Here is a 22830-nt window from a genome sequence, read left to right as displayed (position 1 = left end):
CTTTTAATCCTAGTAATGGCAAGGCAGGAGGGACAGTCTCCCAGGTTGCCTGCTGGAAGCTTGAGGATGTTTCTGAATCTTCTAAGGAAAACCAAGATGCTCCTTCGGCCCCACACCCACCTCCCACCCAACAATCCCCACCTCACTTCACCCCACCCCCCGCATCAGGCTGAGCTAGCGCTGTGCAACTGATGACCCCTCAGTTTCCTCCCGTCCTTTAGTTGGTGCCAGTTCTTCCAAAGAATTCATGAGTTGAAGCAAGGAGGAACAGCCAGTCGAGGTTGGATCCTTAGCTTGAGTCACCCTTCCTGTCTTTCCTTAGCCAGTGCATCTTTGTCTCTGGAGTACAGACCAGGACAAAGAAGAAAATGAGCTTTTTCCAAATAGTCCCAAGCACTTTTTTTGGAGGCTTCCTTCCTTTGCCTCTGCCTCTGCCCTGCACGATCAGCAAAGTTTAACTCCTGGCAGGAAGAAGCGAATTTGACAGCAAGAATGTGTCCCAGCTGTTAGGGTGGTTTGGCACCCCCGAAGGGCTGATGGAGAGTGTTAGAAATGTCTAACCTCTGGTCGTGAGGGAACTGGTTGACCGTCTGTGGAAAGAGGATAACCTCTGGAGGGAAAAACAGCTTCTTTGATCCGGGAAGATCCCATATGCTGCGGCAACTAAGCCTGTGCACCATAACTACTGAGCCTGTGCTCTAGAGCCCGCGAGCCACAACTACTGAGGCTGCGTGCTGCAACTACTGAAGCCCGCACGCCTAGACCCAGTGCTCCACAACAAGAGAAGCCACCGCAGTGAGAAGCCCGCGCACCGCAACGAAGAGTAGCCCCCGCTAACCGCAACTAGAGAAAGCCCACGCACGGCAATGCAGACCCAACGCAGCCAAAACTTAATTAATTAATTAATTTAAAAAAATGTCCAGCTCATCTTGAGACATGCACCACGCTCCTTCCACCTGGTCAATAGATGCACAGTTCAAGGTCCTGCAGCTGAACTTTCCCACAACGCTGGAGATAAATCAGCCATTTTCACTGGCTAACAATGATTAATCCACCTCTCCCTCCACCTGCTTTTACCAACATGTTTTTGTAAAAAATGATCTGGGTCACTCGCGTCACAGGTGACAGCAGGTGATCCAGCCAATTCCTGTCGACCCCTAAACACCCCCCCCCACCCCACCAATGATCGCTTCGTAGGAAAAAAAAAAGCACCTGAAAATAAATTCTTCAAAAAATAAAACTATACATCTTGCAGTTCAGCCTGTCACCCTTGAGAGACATCTATGCTGTTACTCAGACAAAGCCTTGGATTGAAGCTGGGTTTGGCCTCCCTGTTACCTTGTGCAGACAAGACTCATTCTTGTGATCATCACTGAGCAGAAAGGCAGCTCCTCTCTCAATAGAACCCAGAGCTCCAGTCAGAATAGAGGATTTGGCTGTAGATAAAGTCACAATTTCTTTTCGGTAATAAGTGTAATTTTTGGAAGAGGTGCATCATCAATTACGGCTCCCTCCCTTTTGCTTTCCTGTCAGCAAAGACACTTGTCTGATTGAATGAGTCAACCTTGCTCTGGGAAGAAGAAGAAGGTGCCAGATACCCTGGAACCAGCTGTACTTAGTTAATGGCAGACCAGACTGTACTTTCTGGAACCTTGCCTTCACGTTCTTCCCAAACCAAGATCCCCAAGCCTCTGAATTTCTGTTTGTGGAGAGAGTGCCTGGGGAGTGCCCAGCTAATGTGCCTGGTGAAGAGGGACCCATATAATTTTCCATCTTCATTGATTCCTAGACTCAGCTGTCATTTCCCCAGAGGGCATTAAGAAGTCTTGGGCTTCCCTGGTGGCACAGTGGTTGAGAGTCTGCCTGCTGATGCAGGGGACACAGGTTCGTGCCCCGGTCCGGGAAGATCCCACATGCCGCGGAGCGGCTGGGCCTGTGAGCCATGGCCGCTGAGCCTGCACGTCCGGAGCCTGTACTCCGCAATGGAAGAGGCCACAACAGTGAGAGGCCCGCGTACCGCAAAAAAAAAAAAAAAAGAAAAAAAAAGAAGAAGAAGTCTTGAGTCATCTGCAACTAGGACAAAATAATAGGGAGCTCACTGATATTTGTATAAATGGATTCAGTTTCCATCAAAGGATCCCCCAGTCCACATAGTTAAGTAAATGGCTTCCCTGCCCAGCTAGAGAGGGTGTGGAAATCCCTAAGGACAACTGGGATTTAACTTTGAATTCCTCAGAGAGCCAAACGAGGCGATTTGCTCAATAAATGTTTGCTGAATTAAACTGGGGAACTTTTTTTTTTTAATTTTATTTTGGCTGCGTGGGCTCTTCACTGTGGTGCGCGGTCTTCTCTAGTTGTGGTGCGTGGGCTCCAGAGCATGTGGGCTCAGTAGTTGTGCTGCGTGGCTTCTCTCTACTTGCAGCGCACGGGCTTAGTTGCCCCACAGAATGTGGGATCTTAGTTCCCCCACCAGGGATCGAACCCTCATCCCCTGGGTTGGAAGGCGGATTCTTAACCGCTGGACCACCAGGGAAGTCCCTGGAGAACTTCTTGAAAGGAAAGATGCCAGGAGTTGGAGGGAGATGATGGAATCCCCCTTCCGGAGATAGATTTTTTTTTTTTTTTTTTTTGGCTGCATTGGGTCTTTGTTGCCGTGCGCGGGTTTTCTCTAGTTGTGGCGAGTGGGTCTTCGCTGTGGTGCGCAGGCTTCTCACTGTGGTGGCTTCTCTTGTTGCGGAGCACGGCTCTAGGCGCGCAGCCTTCAGTAGTTGTGGTGCGCAGGCTGTAGAGCTCAGGCTCAGTAGCTGTGGCGCACAGGCTTAGTTGCTCCACGGCATGTGGGATCTTCCCCGACCAGGGCTCAAACCCATGTCCCCTGCAATGGCAGGCGGATTCTTAACCACTGTGCCACCAGGGAAGTCCTGGAGATAGTTCTTTAAATGAGAGAATTCTCAACAAAACCTCCAGCAACTCAAATGCTTTTTCCACTGTATTCGCCACAGATATCCATAAGTCCTCTGAGGACTTGAGAGCTCCACAATTTCTCTCTTCAGTCAGCTTTCTAGGAGGCTCCAGTCCTTTGGGGCCTCACCTCTTTCTGCACGTGATAAACTTTTGCTGGAGGCAGCAGGAGGGGGCTGGAAGTTAGAAAGGTGGAGCCTGGCAAACAGTCTCATCATGTATGCAATTGCTCTGATGAAGAGTCCCCCTGCCTGGCGGGCAGCCTGCCAGCGGGACTCCCCCACTGCCCAGTGTGCCCAGAATGGGATGCCAGCTCCATCTGGACTCCGTATCAACACGAGCATGCTCCCTGAGTTTCCTCCAGAAGATAGGGTTTTCCCCTGGCTCCCTATATGCTGAGCACATGATGGCACCCCGCCCAACTCAGACATGCTGGCTCCTAGCAGCCCAGGGGAGACCCAGACAGTGGCCTTTGAATATTTTGTCAGAGCATCTGGCCTATTTGTCCTTGACTCACCTCAGACCATAGAAACTTCAGTCCCCAGGGATCACACAAGCGTTACTCAATACGTTCTAGGAAGGCCTATTTGGATAGAGGGAAGGGGTCACCTCTTCTGTGGGGCCCACTACCTGTGGCCAGGCAGTCCCGATGATGCAGAGCACGCTCCCCCTCAACGCTACGAGTACACGCGTCATTTGCAGCCCGCCAGGCCACCACCACCACCACCCCTGTGCTCCAGGTAAGGCATGGCAGGAGAGGGCTGCTTGGACCAGCAGAGACAATGTGGTCAAGGGCAATTGGATTCTGCCTGAGCTGGGTAGGAGCCCAGGGGGTGGGGTGGGGAAGAGACTCCAGATCATACCTCCTGGATGAGGTTTTAATCATTTCCAGCACGGAATGTGGTCAACCTTTGCTACAAACTCATTTGCTCTGAATTTCTTTTCCCTGTCCCCAAACTACCCCTTACAAAGCAATCATGGACTTCCTAATGGGGAATTTGTGTGGGTTTTAACAAGTTTTATTCCCACTGGCTCTTATTCTTGAAAATGCATCAGTCTGTCACCTGAGTCAGCCCCTGCTCCCTTCACAGTCCTAGGTCATCCGAGTGTGAGGTTTTGGTCTCTAAGCTACTGCAGGATGGTTTCTGTTTGTAGGGGTGAGCAGGCAGCCTTGCTTCTCATAACTTGGTGTTTGTTACTTTATTCTTTGTCTACATCCATGGTTATAATAACATTGTATTTACTTCCTGGTGATTATTTGTATATATTGATGTATCTGTATCTATATCTATATCTATATTTAATCTCCAGGTACAAATGAAAGAAAGCTCAAAGTACAAAGCCCTTTCCAGAGTCCCCAGTCCCCAGTTTGCTGGTGTTTGTATTTAGAACCACATTTTCATCATATTGTTTTTGCATGAACATGCATTCACTCTGTTGCTTAAACTTATGTGTTAAAATCCCAAAGGGCGAATTCCCTGGCTGTCCAGTGGTTAGCTCTCTGCGCTGCCATGGCAGGGGGCACAGGTTCGATCCCTGGTCGGGGAACTAAGATCCCACAAGCCACGTGGCACTGCCAAAAAAAGAGCAACAAAAAAGTTCATCAGTGCATTCAAAGATGATTATTTTCTGACCCTAAGATATACAGAGCCAATACTGTGAAGAGGGTCTGATCTCGCAAATCAGAGGCATTTCCTAGACCCTAATGCGGTTAAGAAATGCCCAGCAACATGACAGCTCCCAGTACAGTAGAACTTACTATATTTTAAAATTAATAATTTACAAGTTGAAAAGCTAGAGCACCAAGACTTCTCTTTGTTCCAAAATAAGTGCAGTTGCAGACTTAGGAAAGCAGGCATCTTTGCAAGAACCATGGCAGATTTAGACTCTGTCCTGTGTCTCTGGCCGGGTTTCGGAACCCAGAGGGCAGCCCCTTGCACTGTCAAGCAACAATGCCAAAGTTAATAATTGGCTGTGCCAGCCCGTGGACGATCAGGCTGTTTTTGTGTGCCTGTGTTTCTATTTTACGTAAATCACGCTGAACATGTTTGCATCAACTTACTGGTGATGCACCTTTGATCAATAGATTTTAGACAAAAGCGGTTTTTGAGTCCAAAGATCAGGGCTGGGTTGACCTGCAGACTGGATACAGAGTGTATAAAACAGAGGCAAGGCACAGGCTGATAGCAGAGCAATCAACATCAAGTCTGAAATAACTGCAAGGGCACAGCCAAAGGCTTCCTGAGTGAGGATGGAGGAGGGAATGAATGCTCTGCATGATTTTGGGATCCAGTCAATCCGCTACCTCCAGGTGAATTACCAGAACTCCCAGGATTGGTTCATCTTGGTGTCCGTGATTGCAGACCTCAGGAATGCCTTTTATGTCCTCTTCCCCATCTGGTTCCATCTTCGAGAAGCTGTGGGCATCAAACTCCTCTGGGTAGCTGTGATTGGAGATTGGCTCAACCTCGTCTTTAAGTGGTGAGTAAGAGCCAGACAAAGAGGAGCTCGGCAAGGAAAGAGGCTGGCATTCTCTCCGGAAATGTCTGTCCATCAGAAGTTGCCTTCTCCATGTTATTTGGGAAGCCACAGGTTACTCCCCTCCTGACTTTGGATCCTCTACAGAATGAGGGAAGACAGAGAAAACGCTGTCAGTGAGCTGAAGATACAGGAAAGGCTATGTCAGATGGATGGAAGGCCAGCTGGACATTGTGAATTATAGGCAATAAGCAAAGAAACACTGTTTTATTACTTTGAAACGGCATAGGTGACATAAAGATAGATGTACGAAGGAAAAAAAATGAGGTATGAAGAAAGGAAACACATAGGCAATTTCAAAGCTTGTTGTGTGGGATCATGAGAAGTAATCCAGGGAACTCTCTTGTTCAGCCACCTACCAGCTGTATGTCCTGGACAACTCGTAGCAACTCTCTGAGTTTCTGTTTTATAATCTGTAAACTTAGATTATCCCTGGGACCTTAATATCTAGTATAGTTATTGACATTTATTGAACACGTAGTATGTGCCAGGCCATGTGCTAAGCACTTTAAGGCACTGAGTTAAACGACTAGAAAAACACAGGTGGTGTTGGAAGCAGGATTGAAGCCCAGGCAGGCTGGTTTCAGAGGCAAGGCTCTTACGAACTATGTTATATCCAGTGTTGATAAACTGACTCTTGGGGGTAAAAAGCCCTGGTTTTAGTATTTGCCAGTTTCTACTGTGTATATTATCCCACTTTCAAGCTACCATTGGGTCCAGCTTACAAAAATCCGGAATATTTTACATTTGTTAGCCAGTACTGGATGACTCTAACACATTACTGGTTTGGCCTCTATTTCCTTGTCTAGAAAATGAAGAGGTTGGACCAGCTGCCCTCTAAGATCTTTACCATCCCTAAAATTATCTTTGTTTACTGGCAGGTGATTCTTAAGATCTCTTCTAGCTCTAATTTTCTTTGGCCATAAACAAGAAAAGTCCTTTAGGGTAGGAAGGAACATCGTTATTGGGCTCAGAAGCCCAAGGCGTATTGACGGGATTCTGAAATTCCCGTTGAAAAATCGACTTTGTCTGTAACTTCTGGTGTTCAATAGCATAACTCTAAAAAATAAAAAGATAAAGCGTTATTCCAAACATCTAATTTCATGTAAAGAACCATGGATTTTCTCTCAGTTGGTAGACGTCAGAGTTAGTGGCTAATTTTAGTGAGAAATCACTCTTCCTCCACTGCAGGGCAAAGGAGGCATCCTGACCAACCCTTCACACCTGTTTCCACAGTGAAAAACATGCTTTGAAAGGGAAAGCGGTTTGTCTGAGATATTCTGTTTCAAAGCTGAGAGCATACAGAACAAGCCCCTGAAGCTATGTATGTCCTTACAGAGAGTGATTCTGGTGGAAACAGAGACCACATCTCCTGGTGGGGCTTGTCCTTGGGGCTGGGGCTCATTCTCTGGTGTCTGGAAGAAACCCAAGACTCTGGAGGCCAGCAGAAAGAGAACCCATAGAATATGCAAGTCCAAGTTGCAAACTATAGTTCCTATGCATCCTGCCAGGACAAATTCTTCTTGGGGTTTAAAAAAAAAAAGTCACATAGTTGCCGTTAATACGGCTTTGAGGATATTGGATTTATTTATTTATGTTTGAATAAAGAATACCTTCAAATAGTGCAAAATTCAAAAGTTATATAACGGGTGCACCATAAAAGTCTCCCTCCCTTGCCCCTCTCCAGCCATCCAGTTCCCCTTATTGGAGGTGCCCATGGTACCAGTGTTCTGTGTAGGATCACATGGGTCTTCTCCTTGAGCTACTCTCTCTTCTCGAAGGTGTGGCATTGGGACAAAGTGTTCCTTCAGTAACTCCAGATATCGGTTCTGCTTTTTCACAGGATTCTCTTTGGACAGCGCCCATACTGGTGGGTCCTGGACACCGACTACTACAGCAACACCTCCGTGCCGCTGATAAAGCAGTTCCCGGTCACATGTGAGACTGGCCCAGGTGAGAGTCGCAGCCCTTGTCCAGACAGAAATTAACTGGATGGACCTTGCTCACAGTGGACACCTGGTAACAATGTTCTGGATAAAGCTGTCTTTGAGGGGGACATGAGCAGAACCACTCTTGCAAGCTTTGGTCATGCTCTTGGATTTGGTACAACTCCATTTATTTTATTTTATTTTATTTATTTATTTTTGGCTGCATTGGGTCTTTGTTGCTGCACGTGGGCTTTCTCTAGTTATGGGGAACGGGGGTTACTCTTCATTGTGGTGCGTGGGCTTCTCATTGCAGTGGCTTCTCTTGTTGCGGAGCATGGGCTCTAGGTGCGTGGGCTCCGTAGTTGTGGCTTGCAGGCTCTAGAACACAGGCTTGGTAGTTGTGGTGCACGGGCTTATTTGCCCCACGGCATGTGGGATCTTCCCGGACCAGGGCTCAAACCCATGTCCCCTGCATTGGCAGGCGGATTCTTAACCACTGCATCACCAAGGAAGTCCGGTACAACTCTATTTGAATTCACTTAAGCAAGGCATTCCCAAATAGCCCATGACTGCTACTTTGGAAATCTGCCTAATGTTTCCAGAACCGAAATTGCTAGTCCAGAAAGGCAAGGGCTCCCTCACAGGCAAAAGGCTCAGGAGACTAACTGTGCTGTGGCCCTTTGTCCAGGGAAGGGAACACAGTAGAGCCCTGAGCCCCTGGCTGTCCTTCCCAGAGGCCTGGCCCGGGAGATGTGGCCTCCCGAGCTGACTGTCCAATCCCACACTCTGTCTGTATTTTACTAAGTACACCCAGACAGGCGTTTTTCAGCCACATGATAGATTTCATTTTTCAGTAAGGAAAGGAATACTCAACCCCGTTGCTCACCCGTAGGTCTCAGTGTTAGTGTCCCTTCCTCAAACACCCTATCACTGACCCCCAGACTAGGGCATGTCCCTTAGTTATTTGTTCTCACAAATCCTTGATTCACTTCAGAGCATATCCATTCATTCAAATGTTATTTATCTAGCACCTGCGCCAAACACTGTTCTAGGTACTTGAAATGCCTCGGTGAATAAAACAGACGAAGATGGGAATTCCCTGGTGGTCCAGTGGTTAGGACTCGGTGCCTTCACTGTGGTGGCCTGGGTTCAACTCCTGGTCAGGGAACTAAGATCCTGCAAGCCATGCAGCATGGCAAAAAAAAAAAAAAAAAAGATCCCCCTCTTGTGGAGCTTAAATTTGAATGGGGTGTGGTGTGTGTTTGTGTGTGTGTGTGTGTGTGTGTGTGTGTTATAAAAAAAATCATAATACACAAGTAAAATATTTAGGATATTAGAGGAAGAAGAAGGAAGAGGAGGAGAAAAGAAAGGCAAGCCTTTACCTATGAGGTTCCCTGGGAAGCAGACTCAGATGGAGATCAGCATACAGCGGGTAGGCTACTCTTGGGAGCAGCATTCATAGAAGAAAGGGACAGAAGCCACCTGGGCAGAAGAAACCTAGTTGCGATTCAGTCTCAGCCAAGCCCATAGGAGCTCTGAATTGATTCAAGGAGACCAGGCCCTTATACTCCAATAGAGACCAGTGATTGGGTGCAGACTCCCCCCAGGGAGAGGGTAGCTGTGATCAAGACAGCTCTTTTCAGCCCAGGGCCAGACTTCCAGAGAAGTCTGAGAGCTGAGGGCCATCTGCAACCACACTGTCAACAAGAGAAAGGGGAAATAAGCTCTTCAGGCCAGAAGGGGATCTGAGTGGCTCATCCCAGGACCCTCCATCTTTCAGGGAAGAGGAATCAGGAATAGGAATTGAATGCAGTATTAAATAAGGTGGTCAGGGTAGGACTCATTGAGAAGGTGAGATCTGAGCAAAAACTTGAAAGAGGCAAGGGAATTAGCCAGTAAATTTCTGAAGGAAGAGGTGTCTGGTTAGAAAGGCCAACATGACAGGGACACTGAAGTGGGAGTGTGTTTAAGGGAGAGCCATGAGGCCAGCATGGCTGGAGCAGACTGAGCAAAGAGAGTGGAAGAGAGGTAATGGAAGGCAGATCGGTTTGTGATTGTGTACCCAGCATGCTGATTCTTTGTGTAATCTCTAGATTGTATATAACCACGAGAGCTATGACCTTCTCTGACTTTGCTTACCACTGTACTCCCAAAGCCTAACATGGTGCTGGACATGTAGTAGGAGCTCAATAGATATTTGTTAAATAAATGACTGCATGGATAAATGAATGGATGGCAGGATGGGTAGATGGATGAAAGGATGGATGGGTGGATGGATAATTGGATGGATGGATGGATGGAAAGATAGGTTTCAGTCTTTTCCATCAATAGTTGTTCAGCAGTTAGTTGTGATTTTGGTATGCTCATGAGAAGAGGTGAGCCCAGGGTCCTTCTACTTCACCATCTTGTAGCTTTTCCATTAAATTTCCTGAATGGAAAGATAGATGGATGGATGGATAGATGGATGGTTGGATGGATAGATGATGCCCCCTAGCAATCTCCCACATGGAGACTTTTAACCTTTGGTTCATTCATTCATCTCTTTCCTATCCTTTAGGGAGTCCCTCTGGCCATGCCATGGGTACAGCAGGTGTATACTATGTGATGGTCACATCCACCCTCTCTATCTTTCGGGGAAAGAAAAAGCCAACCTACAGATTTCGGTAAGAACCCAGCTCTGGGTTGTGCGTGGTGGAGGGCAGGAGGTGGCTCTCTGTAGCTGACACACCACTTGCTCTTCTTCACATGCCCCCAGTCCACCCCATGCCTTAGGTTGGTACTGATAAGAGTTGTGGCATTTCTGCTGAGAGTGAATATTAGAGTCACAGAATGTTAGGGCTGGAAGGGACCCACTTAATGAATGTTGTGAACGGGCAACACCTAATTTCAGAGATCAGTAAAAAAGGCCTAACATATCAGAGGAGTTTCTCGAGATCAGCTAGTGAGCTAGAAGCAGGCTTTAAACAAAAATCCATTTCTGTACCAACAATTGAGACGTCCCGTCCAGGTTAAAATAAACAAAGAAGCAGAAGACATTCCTTCTGTGGGGAATTCTGGGTATGCAGACACTGTGCAAATCCTTAATTATGAAACAAAAAATAGGGAGGTTAAAATTCACATACACAGGGGTTCACCACTTGCCATGGTTATCTTTGAATTTTGAGTACAGGCTTCAATTTACAAAAATTCCACTGATGAAGCCTGAGTTTGCCAGGTTCCAACATTCCTGCTGAGGCTGTTCTCTTTGCTGAAGGATCTATATCTGGGTTCCCTTATGGCTGTCTCTTCCATTTCAGGTGCTTGAACATCATTTTGTGGTTGGGATTCTGGGCAGTGCAGCTGAATGTCTGTCTTTCACGAATCTACCTTGCTGCTCATTTTCCCCATCAAGTTGTTGCTGGAGTCTTGTCAGGTACCAGTTGCTCTGGCTCCCTCCCTCCAACTCCCCACCTATACCATTCCTCCCTCATCAGGACAAAATCCCAGCATTCCTGCCATGTTCTGTGTATAATCAATGCTATTAGCATTTCAGTGGGTTGAAAGTCAAGGGTGGGCGATTTGAAATGACTCATTTCTATAGGAGTGCCCAGATGTACACAACTAAGTATGTTCCAGAAACATGGCAATACAGAAAATTAACTTACCCAGTTGAATTCGCTTGAAATCTCCAAGATATTTACATTCTTTATTTCTTACTGGTCTTCAGTTGGAAGTGGCCCCTAGTTTAGTCTTAAGAAAAGCTACCAAATTTAACAAATTAACACCATGACTTTGGAAAGCTCTTTATTTAAATAAATTCATTTGCAAACCTAACAGATACCCACAGCTTCTCTTTATTATAGGTTCTGAATTTTGAATATTTTGTTTTCTTGGATCCAGTTAATAAGGGGCAGGAAAGACTTTGGTTAAGTGTAAGAAAGAATTTCTTGACTTTGTGGGAAGCACTAGAATATAAAACCTTAAGGAAAATGTAGAATTTTTCCCCTGGAGACCTGAAAAAGCAGAGCAGGGCAGCATTCACAGAAGCATGTTGAGAACAAGGGAAATAATGGCTTCATGGCAACCATGAAATTAACACAGCATTTAGCACGGGGTTCCATGTTTGAGAAAGAGCCTGGAAGTTCATGTTACATGAAAGACCCAGGAATGTTTAAGTTAGAGAGGAGAATAACTATCTTTCTTTATTTTATTTTTTGAGTTCCCAATCTGTCTTAGTCTCTTCTTTTTTTTCCCCCAGTTTATTATTATTATTATTTTTTTTTTTTTTCTTTTTGCGGTATGCGGGCCTCTCACTCTTGTGGCCTCTTCCGTTGCGGAGCACAGGCTCCGGACGCGCAGGCCCAGCGGCCATGGCTCACGGGCCCAGCCGCTCCACGGCATATGGGATCCTCCCAGACCGGGGCACGAACCCGTATCCCCTGCATCGGCAGGCGGACTCTCAACCACTGCGCCACCAGGGAGGCCCTATTATTTTTTTAATTGAAGTATAGTTGATTTACAATATCATGTTAGTTTCAGGTGTACAGCACAGTAATTCAGATATATATACAGGTATATATACCTATATATATACACATACACATATATATATTCATTTTCAGATTCTTTTCCCTTATAGGTTAATATAAAATATTGAGTATACTTCCCTGTGCTATAGAGTAGGTCCTTGTTGGTTATCTATTTTATATAGTGTGTATATGTTAATCCCAACCTCCTAATTTATCCCTCACCACTGAGAATAAGTATCTTTAAATGTGCTGACAGAGGCTCTAGATTTACCACTTATTAACGCCTGCGGAAAAAACTGAGACCAATAGACATCATTAGAAGGAGAGAGGTTTTATTTAGCTCAGCACAAGGAAGAACTGATTAATGATCAAATCCATGCAAAGATGAAATGGGTTCCCTGAGTGGGAGTGAGCTCTCCATCCCTGAGGGTATTCAAGTAGAGACAGGATGACCACACACACACGCACACACAGTCACACACAGGAAACTTGCATGTGGAGGGAGGAAGTATGTGACATGACTCTTCCATCTGAAAGAATCTGTGGTTGAGGACAGGCTGGAATCACATATGGGAAGAAAACAAATGACCCTCTAATCTGGCATCTGTGATTTAACTCCACAATGGTGGGGTGGATGGCATGTCACCCATTGCTCCAAACTCACCTCTAGCTGGAGGGCCAGCGTCTTCCCCAGTTCTCACGGTCATTCTTTCTTCCGCTCAGGCATTGCGGTTGCTGAGACTTTCCGCCACATCCGGAGCATCTACAACGCCAGCCTCAAGAAATATTTTCTCATTACCTTCTTCCTGTTCAGTTTTGCCATTGGATTTTACCTGCTGCTAAAGGGGCTGGGGGTCGACCTCCTGTGGACCCTAGAGAAAGCCAAGCGAAGGTGTGAGCGGCCAGAATGGGTCCACATTGACACTACGCCCTTTGCCAGCCTCCTCAAGAACCTGGGGACACTCTTTGGCCTGGGCCTGGCTCTCAACTCCAGCATGTACAGGGAGAGCTGCAAAGGCAAGCTTAGCAAGTGGTTCCCGTTCCGCCTCAGCTGCATTGTGGCCTCCCTCGTCCTCCTGCATCTCTTTGACTCTTTGAAACCCCCATCCCGAATCGAGCTGATCTTCTATGTCCTGTCCTTCTGCAAGAGTGCGGCAGTGCCCCTGGCATCTGTCAGTCTCATCCCCTACTGTCTGGCCCAGGTCCTGGGCCAGCCGAACAAGAAGACTTTGTAAAAGGATGTGGAGTCTTCAGAATTTAAAAGTCAATGACTGCACCAAGGACTGAAGGTGGCTAGGGCCTTCTGCCAGCCTGTTGTGAGGCCAGAGGTACTATAGAGTCAGCTCAGGCGACACCCCCTTCCCCCTTTGCAATTCTAATTGCATTGGGTGATGTTTTTTTGAAAAGCTAATAAGGCTCTTTGAGAAAGCCTTATTGAAGGTTGGGTCGTTCTGGATTTTTTTCCACGAAGATATACTTACTCTTTTGTCCAATACACAAAAGCGAGACTTCTTGGTAAGGCCAGCTCATAATGCCAGGCTGGGGATCACACTGAATTTTCTACTCATGCTCATCCGTACCCAGAAAAGAAGAAAGGAGCAGTGGATTTGATAGGGAAAGAAGGATTGATTAAGGAAGATTTTTAAATATCTTGAATATCATGCAAATTATATGTCAAACAATATCTTAATGGCTTTGATTATATACGAATCTTGAGGTAAAGGGCTCGCAACGGTGGGGGACCAACTTAAAGTACAATGAATAGGTCCTTAGTGGAGTAATTCTGCTTCTTGTATTTTTCTATTATATATCCATGGTCATTGTATTTACTGGGATTTCTGAATGGCTGCAGTGATCTGGATATTGTACTAGGTGAGAATATTCAGGCAAAGTCAGCTTCTCCTCTGTAACATTCGATCTTTCTCCTTATTAGCCCAGCTCTGCTTTCCCCAGAATTTTCCACTGATTCCACACCCACCCTGCTGGATCCTCAGATGCCTAAAAGTGACTCTATAGTGGTGCTTTTGTACGTTTCAGTTAAGCTCTGAAATCTTGGGCAAAATGGCAAGGAGAGGGCCAGGATTTCTCTCTCCAGAAGGTCACTCCAATGTTACTTTTGATTCCTGGAGGTAAATATGACTCCTTTCTCTATCTCAAGCCAATCAAGAGTGCATTCTTGGAGGAAAAGCCAACTCCTCCTCTTTGCCTATTCTCTAGTCTCAACTGATTTGCAGAATATGTCCTTTAAAAAAAATGTTGAAGCCTATTTATTTGAGAGTCCTTGTTTTTTCTACTAATTATATAGCTTACCATATAGTATCATTCACACCAACCATCCTGGTCATAACATCTTTGCAAAGAAAAATATATACGTGCAGTATTTTATTAAAACAACGTTTTACTTAAGAATGAAGTCTTGTTGATTACTATATTTTAGAGGCAATGTGATCTGAAGGTTCTAATTCTGGCTTAGCTAAATTTCTAGCTCTTTCTCTATTTCCCTAAACAAATAATTTGGTTTCTATATACTTATGTTTTCTTTTTGCAGAAGGAAGGTGTTTTGTCTTGGGTTGCCCAGGAGTCCCAGTAGGGCTGCGGAGACTTATAAAGTGTCCACGGGGGCACAGGTAGAGTCGAGCATATCAACATAGTCACAATATCGTATTCTAGTTGGCCAAGGCTGAACATTATTTACCAGACCACAGTGCAGCATGAGTTGCTCTATGGGATCAAACTGTTACCGAGTCCAAGCTCGCTCTGCTCGCTGCACGACAGGCCAATAAATCGGGAGACGAGGTGCTGAGGCAAGGAATACAAGTTTATTCGGAAAGCTGGCAAACGGAGAGGATGGCAGACTAATGTCTCCAAAAAAACCATCTTATCGGAGTTTGGATGCCAGTTTCTTTTATAGAACAGAGGGGGAGGAGATGAGGAGGTAAAGTAAAAAGGCCATAAGGTTTGCAAATGTCCTTTGGAATGGCCAGCCTTGGGGAGGGGATGTGTTAATTTCTTCTTTCTTGCCTCCATCCACAGGTGGACAGGGTCAGGATATTTCCCTGAACAAAGGCACTTTGGTTTAACATTCAAGCAGAGGGGACAGGGTTCCCTAAGGCAGGCCACTGTGTATAGACAGTATCCTTTTAATGAACAAAAGCAACTGGAGGCAAAGGTTAAAATAAAAGAAACAGATCCAACATGGAGTCAGGATTGGCTCTCTCCTGTTACAAAACTGCAACTTGAGGGCAGACAGGAAAGATCATTACCGAACTAAGCAATCAGGGAATATAAGTCATAGCAGCAGAACAAGGCTGAGCAGGGAATTCCCTGGCGGTCCAGTGGTTAGGACTCTGCGCTTCCACCTCAAGGGGCACAGGTTCAATCCCTGGTCCTGGCCAAAAAAAAAAAAAAAAACTGAGCAGACTGTGGAATCCAGTAACCCAGTGTCAGCAAGGTTTTGGGTTATAGTTAAAGAAAATCTGAACAGGGCAAGTGATAGCACCGAGGGCTGCTCAAGGGAGCTACTGAAAGTATTTCTGCAGGATTTATTTCATCCTGGGTGCAGGGTCCCACCTCCAGAAGCCTTGACCCATCGGCATATCTCTGGATCTACTGAGCGTGAGTCTGATCATTCGCTTCAGAACTTTGGGATGTGAATCTTTAGGGAAAGGTGAGTCCTCCTACCGAATTTTATTTCTTCAGGGGTGGCACCAGGCCCCTCCGAGACACTAATGGTTTCACCAAGGATGAAGGGAAATGGTCTTGTTCTGTCTGAATTGAACCCCACTGCTTGGGCATGGCCTCCATCCTGGATGATTTATTTGCCCTCAGGGACCAAGTCCAGGTTCCTTGCAATAGGATTCTGGCAGAAAGTAAATAATGTCCCTGCCCCCAGCAGTTGGTGAGGTTAATAAAGACACAGAATAAAAGATGAAATTTGGGCTTAATAGATACCAGGCTCTGTTCTAAGTATTTTATTTATTTATACAGTGAACTCCCTTAATTCTCCCAAGGTTTCTGTGAGGGGGGTGTTAGAATTTATGTTCACATTACATATGAATAGGCACAGAAGGATTAGGTATCTTGCCCAGAAGAGAGGAGCCAGTTTAAGAGCTATAGGCAGTCTGACTCCAAGTTCATCCTCTATCCTCTACCACACAGATGCCACTAAGACTAATGGCTGCATCAAACCATCCTTCCAATACCAGGTGCAACTCTTCATTCAGACCACAGAGATTTTGATTTCTTGTGGCCAAAGGACAAATACCGTTGTTGTTTTTTTTTTTAATTTTTGGCTGCGTTGGGTCTTCTTGCTGTGCGCGGGCTTTCTCTAGTTGCAGCAAGCAGGGGCTACTGTTTGTTGTGGTGTGTGTGCTTCTCATTGAGGTGGCTTCTCTTGCTGTGGAGCACGGGATCTAGGCGGGCTTCAGTAGTTGTGGCACATGGGCTCGTGGGCTCTAGAGTGCAGGCTCAGTAGTTGTGGCACACAGGCTTCGGGAGCAAGATTGATCAGGTGATTAGATTTACATGAAGAAATATCAGTGGGAGCCTCCTTCTTCTGTTGGCAATGGCTTTATTGCTCCAAGAGCATTTCATTTGAAGACACACCTGGATAGCTGAAGTTCCAGTCCTTATCAATTGACTAGTTGTTTGTAACCTGTCAAACTTTGCTGAGTTGTTTTCTGAAAATCATTACGTTAGCTGCTAAATTTTTAATATTTATTGATTTCACTCTGTAGCAATTGTCAAATGCCTTTAAGACCTATATGTGTAAATCAAATAGCAGAATATAATTTGTATCCAAGAGTTTTTCAAGAGCCTCTTGAGAACAGAAAACACTCTGGCCAAAGAGCCTTCTGATGATGTTGTTAAGGAAAGAATTGACTAGAAACAGTATGAGTAGCAGTCAATAAAAGTTACTTCCATTAGGGAACCAAGGACCTAATTTATCTGGAAGAGAAACTAGCAATAGTCCAGTCCAATGATGGGCAACTCAAAGTCCAAAATCTAACTTCAGAGTGAAAGATAAAAAAGCTGCCTCTGGGTTGCTGGCTTCTTAATAAAAAGAAAAAAGTTTTTAATATTTTTCTTTTTCCTGAATTGGCCCTTTTTTTTTTTAAGTTGCTCACTACTAATTCTATTCAAAAAATTTTTTTTCATTTCATAGATACAAAAATGAAGACCTAGAGAGGTAAAATAGCTCTTTTAAGTCACATGAGTAACCTGTCCTCAGGTCTCCTGATTCTTAGCAGAGATCTATCTCCCGTTTGCCTGACTCCGGCATTTACCTGGGCAGCGGGGTCAACAGGCAGCTGTTGACACAGAAATGAAAGACATAAGTGAATAGCAGAGCCAGCTTATTTGAACCAGGACCAGAGTCTGTTAACCCAATTAAGCCACAGCTAGAGTAACTGTGTTCTAGGTAGCCTGTTCCTAATTATGTGCTCCTCTCTTCCTTTGCTTTCATAAATCTTTCCAGGGCAGGAGTGTAACTACAACATGAAATGACTTGATGTTTTTATGGGGTTTGAGTTTTTTTTAGCATGAGGGTATTTTTCCAGTCAGCAAATTTTCAATGCTTTCTTTTCTGCTGTCTTCTGGCTTTCCTCTTTTGATCTTCACATTCCATGGTCATTGCCTTCCGATCAGCTCAACTGCACTTCAGCGTTTGAAGGCTGGCCAGACTTCTCTCATTCCGCGCCATCACAGAATTGGGATTCCAGTCTTCAAGAGCTGCAGTCCTTCTCTCCAGAGCAAAAAGAATGAAAATCGGGCTTCCCTGGTGGTGCAGTGGTTGAGAGTCTGCCTGCCAATGCAGGGGACACGGGTTCGAGTCCTGGTCTGGGGGGATCCCGCATGCCGCGGAGCGGCTGGGCCCGTGAGCCACAATTACTAAGCCTGCGCGTCTGGAGCTTGTGCTCCGCAACGGGAGAGGCCGTGATAGTCAGAGGCCCGCGCACCGTGATGAGGAGTGGCCCCCACTCGCCGCAACTAGAGAAAGCCCTCGCACAGAAACGAAGACCCAACACAGCAAAAATAAATAAATAAACATTTAAAGAATGAAAATCTAATTCCTTCTCCTCCACGGTGAACCATTTTGGACTCTTTAGCCGAGGACTGCCACCAAAATTCCATCTTTGCAGGGCTTCCCTGGTGGCGCAGTGGTTGAGAGCCCGCCTGCTGATGCAGGGGACATGGGTTCGTGCCCCGGTCCGGGAAGATCCCACGTGCCGCGGAGCGGCTGGGCCCGTGAGCCGTGGCCGCTGAGCCTGCGCGTCCGGAGCCTGTGCTCCTCAACGGGAGAGGCCGCAGCGGTGAGAGGCCCGCATACCGCAAAAAAAAAAAAAAAAAAAAAAATCCATCTTTGCTCCTCTGTCTTTCTCTCTAATCTCTTCCTTCAACCCCACCCCATAGGCAACCCTGCCACCGATCCCTACTTGATCCACCCTAGTAATGCACTTAAGTGAGCTTTTGTACAAGTGTGATTTGGCTTCACTAACTTAGAAGTCCAAGTGGCATAAATTATTTTTGTTTATTTTGATCACATTGTTACTGACCAGGTTCTTGGCCTTCCCCAAGCAATAGAAATTGACTAGAGGTGAGACAAGAAATTCAGGCAAGGCTTTACTGGGGCCCCTGCTGCAGCAGGGGGGAGTGAAAACAAGTAACAGTTTCCCTTGCTCACTCCCGGAGGAGGGGAGAGCTGGTTCCCTATATGGGGTGAGGGGTAGGGATGTTTTCAGGGGTCGGGCCAGAGGGGTGGCTTAGGTGTTTGCCCACCCCTTTGGTGGTATTGAGTGCAGGGGTCATGCCCAGTACCCTGCTTTTGCTCCCGACACCCTGTTGTTACTCCCGGCTCTTCAAAAGTGGCAGTTGGGTTTTTTTGGACTTTTTGTATCTTTTATATCTTGTTGTCCAGAATTTGCCCCAACTGCAACACGCACGCAGTTTTTTTAGTCCCTTACAGTTTCCTTGTATTTTGTTGCTCAAAGAGACGTTTGTCCAGGTGCAATCATTGTAGCACTGCAGCAAAGGGTCTCAGGTCCCAGCCTGTCCCAATGTCCTTAGACTACCAACGCCCTCCTTACCAGTCCTTCTTGTCCCACACGATGACTGCAGTGAAATGACAATGGCATCGCGTCTCCCTGTAGACTGCAGTGAAACCACCATGGCCACTGCACCAGAGCCTCCAAAGGGCTCCCTTGCTCTGGGGAACCTTAGGTGAGGTTCCTTAGGTGAGGCTGTTGACAGGTATCAGAGCTGATTCAGGAAAGGCTGACGCTGCAGCTCCAGGCTTTGATCTGGCTCCCCAAGCTTTGTCAGCAGCCACCCTACTTACAGTGGCCGACAAACCAGTTATCTCCAGAACTCTGCCCTTTCTCGCTTCCTACCTACAAAGCTCCACACAGCTGCATGATACGCTTCTAAGAAATTCCAAAGGGCAAGTGACCCCAAACATAATGACTGTCAGACTGGTGAGTTAATTCCTCACGTTGCATGGGGTGGCTGAACTCAATCCATTTGAAGAAAAACAAAAGACCTAGGGAGGATTCTGCTCACTTTGGGCTCTCTCACCTGAAACAGCTCAAGGTTTCCAAGTAGTTACAGGTTTTCTTTGGAGGGAATGCCTATAATACTCAATCCTTGAGGAAGATTAACTGGGGGAAATGGATTTGAGGAAGAATAAGAAAGTGTTGCAGGGACTTCCCTGGTGGCGCAGTGGTTAAGAATCCGCCTGCCAGTGAAGGGGACACGGGTTTGAGCCCTGGTCCAGGAGGATCCCACATGCTGCGGAGCAATGAAGCCCGTGTGCCACAACTACTGAGCCTGTGCTCTAGAGCCCGTGAGCCACAACTACTGAGCCTGCGAGCCTAGAGCCTGTGCTCCGCAACAAGAGAAGACCGCGCACCGCCCGGAAGAGTAGACCCCGCTCTCAGCATCTAGAGAAAGGCTGCGTGGGGCAACGAAGACCCAACACAGCCAATAAATAAACAGATTAATTTTTTTTTAAAAAGTGTTGGAGAAGAGTGTGATGAATGAAAACAAGTTTTATTTTGGGCTGAGCCAGCTGGGAAGCCAAGGGCAGAGTAGATGAAGTTGGAATGTTCCATTCATTTCAGAGATGGGGGAGAATCTCACGCTATTGCCCAAATACCATCATGTCCACACAAAATATCTAATCAACCAATAGTTCTCCACTGGGTGTGATTTTGCCTCCCAGGTGACATTTGACGATACCTGGAGACATTTTTGGTTGTCATAATTGGAGGAGGTGCTACTGGCATCTAGTACGTAGAAGCCACACAGGCTGTAAAAATCCTACAATGCACAGCTCCCCGTTCCCCCCACCCAACAAAGAATTATCCCGCCCCAAATGTTAATAATGCCAGGATTGAGAAACACTGTGACAAACCAGAGAAGAAGCGGTTCAATCACAGTTTACTTGAAAGAACTTTCCTCCAGTGAATGTTTTTCAACTCAGCGTCAGAGCACCTCTGTGCCAAGGGGTCATTTTGGTGTGCCAGGCAGCCCCTCTTTCGGTTCTGTTCGAGGTGGGAGATTTATCACTCTAAATTCTAAAACCTTTTCCTCCAATGAGGTCAACTTGTGAAAGTAACAGGAGTCGTTGCAACTGGGTTCCTATAAGTAAAACTACCCTTGACTCCAGGACTTTTGTAGAGACCCTGAAGCTGAATGTCTTTCTAGGTATCCACAGATGTGGGCATCATTAAACACAGGATAAAATGTGTAGACGGGTTGAGAGTTTCAGCCAGAAAGAGGGGCGGTGTCTTGGCAGGGAGCCACCAATTGCAAGAGTTTGGGAGACAAACCCCACCCTGGCCCCAAAGGCTCTGGATATACTTAACGTTGTTGTTAAATCACCAGGGAGAGGAGTGAGTAAAACAAAACACATTCTTAGATGAACGAAGAGTTTGGTTAAGACACACTGCACAGGGAGATCAGCTCGGTGCTTTGTGACCGCCTGGAGGGGTGGGATAGGGAGGGTGGGAGGGAGGGAGATGCAAGAGGGAAGGGATATGGGAACAGAGGTATATGTATAACTGATTCACTTTGTTATAAAGCAGAAACTAATAAAAAAATAAAATAAATAAAAACAAAAACAAACAAACAAAAGACACACTGCATAACACGGGTGCTTAACTCTGCTGAGCTTGGACTTGACTTCTTTGGAGAGGATAGAAGAGATGGGATACTTTGATGTCTCATCGCTACAAAATTCAGTGTCCAATAGTGTTGGTACAAACTCCTGTTTTAATTTCTGTTAGTGGCTGGTGGAAAAAAAATGCAAATTTGATTGTGTCTTACTGCCCAAGTTAAGGCTGAGAAAGAAAAAATCCATCCCAGGCCAAATAGCCTTCGGATGATGATAAGGTAAAACTTCACTAGAAAAAATGACTTTAAATGATGTGTAGGGCTTCCCTGGTGGTGCAGTCGTTGAGAATCTGCCTGCCAATGCAGGGGACATGGGTTCGAGCCCTGATCCAGGATGATCCCACATGCCACAGAGCAGCTAAGCCCGTGTGCCACAACTACTGAGCCTGCGATCTAGAGCCTGCGAGCCACAACTACTGAGCCCGTGCGCCTAGAGCCCGTGCTCCACAACGAGAAGCCACTGCAATGAGAAGCCTGCGCACCGCAATGGAGAGTAGCCCCTGCTCACCACAACTAGAGAAAGCCCGCACACAGCAACGAAGACCCAACACAGCCAAAAATAAATAAATAAAATAAATAAAAATTTTTAAAAATGATGTGTAAACTTTAACTAATAACAATTCATTCCAGTGAACGTGTTTCCTTGTCTTCTAGTTGTTAAAAATTAACTCATATCCAAGATATATTATTAAAAAAATACTCTATACGCCCCTGAACTTGCCACAGATATCTATCCATCGCCTTCCTGTTTTTTACAGTGCCTTGATTAATGTCCTCTTAGTTTCTTGCTATGACTGTCCAGTGTCCTATTCTGAACTCTTGCATTCCTAGTTTTTAAAAAAAGAAGTAGGAGTCTACTGTAGGCCTGAGTCTGTAAATAGTAATAGAAGAGTCTGTGTTACTTTTTGGTAAATGTTTCTTTGGCATGTCTCATACATTCTGGCCTCTGAAATCTAATTTTCTCCTCTCTCCCTGTTAAAAAAAATAGGTCCCCGCCACTTGCCTGGTTATTGGTGAGCCCTCAGCAAGGTCTGAGTGTTGATCTGCCAGGGGTCTGATTCCAAACAGGTTTTAGTACCCAGCATGTCCTTTCTGCAACTCTTGGTGTCTCCAGATTCTAGAGCAAAGACTTCTGATGCCAGAGTTCATATTTTCCCAAGCCTTGGCACAGAACTATGAAGATTTTGCCTCCGTGCTTCCACTGCAGGGGCAAAACATAGCCCACTGGTTGATTTATATTATAATTATCTATTTTCTATGCTCTTATAGCTGTCAAAAAGGTCAGACCCCAGAAGGTACTGCAATAGATGTTTGCAACGTTACGGCAGTCACAACTTTCCAGTAATTCACACGCAGCTTTACAGCAGAGGTATCACACTCAACTCTGAACTACATTTTCCTTTCCTCAGAAGTCACTTCCAAACTTTTCTGCACAACACACATTTTGCACAGCTGCAAACTTTTCATTTGTTGTTCTTTGTCACTTAAAATAATTTAATCTATGCATTCCGTAGAGCCAGAAGAGGCTATACTCCTGTCCTTGAAAATCGTTCCCTGGTGTCTCTCTCCTTATGTCACTATACCATAATTTGCCAAGCCATTCCCTTATTTGGCATTTGGATTATTTCCAATTCTTCACTCTTAAAAATAGCAGCACACAAACATCTTTGCACAAGTTACATTTTTTCCCTTTTAGTTTATTTCTTTGGGGTATATTCCCAAAA

At 45.8% G+C, this 22830-nt stretch overlaps 1 protein-coding gene across 1 annotated transcript; it reads left to right on the top strand.

Annotated features, from left to right (window-relative positions):
• Positions 1-5155: 5155 nt before the first annotated feature.
• Positions 5156-14336, top strand: G6PC1 (glucose-6-phosphatase catalytic subunit 1). Its single transcript, XM_081220497.1, has 5 exons — positions 5156-5442; positions 7343-7452; positions 9985-10090; positions 10724-10839; positions 12659-14336. Exons 1-5 carry the CDS (start codon positions 5213-5215, stop codon positions 13168-13170), a joined length of 1074 nt encoding a protein of 357 aa, XP_081076623.1. The 5' UTR covers positions 5156-5212; the 3' UTR covers positions 13171-14336.
• The last annotated feature ends 8494 nt before the right edge of the window (positions 14337-22830 follow it).

This window comes from Mesoplodon bidens, assembly GCF_964165515.1.
Source record: "Mesoplodon bidens genome assembly, chromosome: 19".
Classification (NCBI taxonomy): Eukaryota; Metazoa; Chordata; class Mammalia; order Artiodactyla; family Ziphiidae; genus Mesoplodon; species Mesoplodon bidens.
The sequence above is the reverse complement of the archived record's forward strand: the minus strand, read 5'-3'. Positions and strand labels throughout refer to the sequence as shown.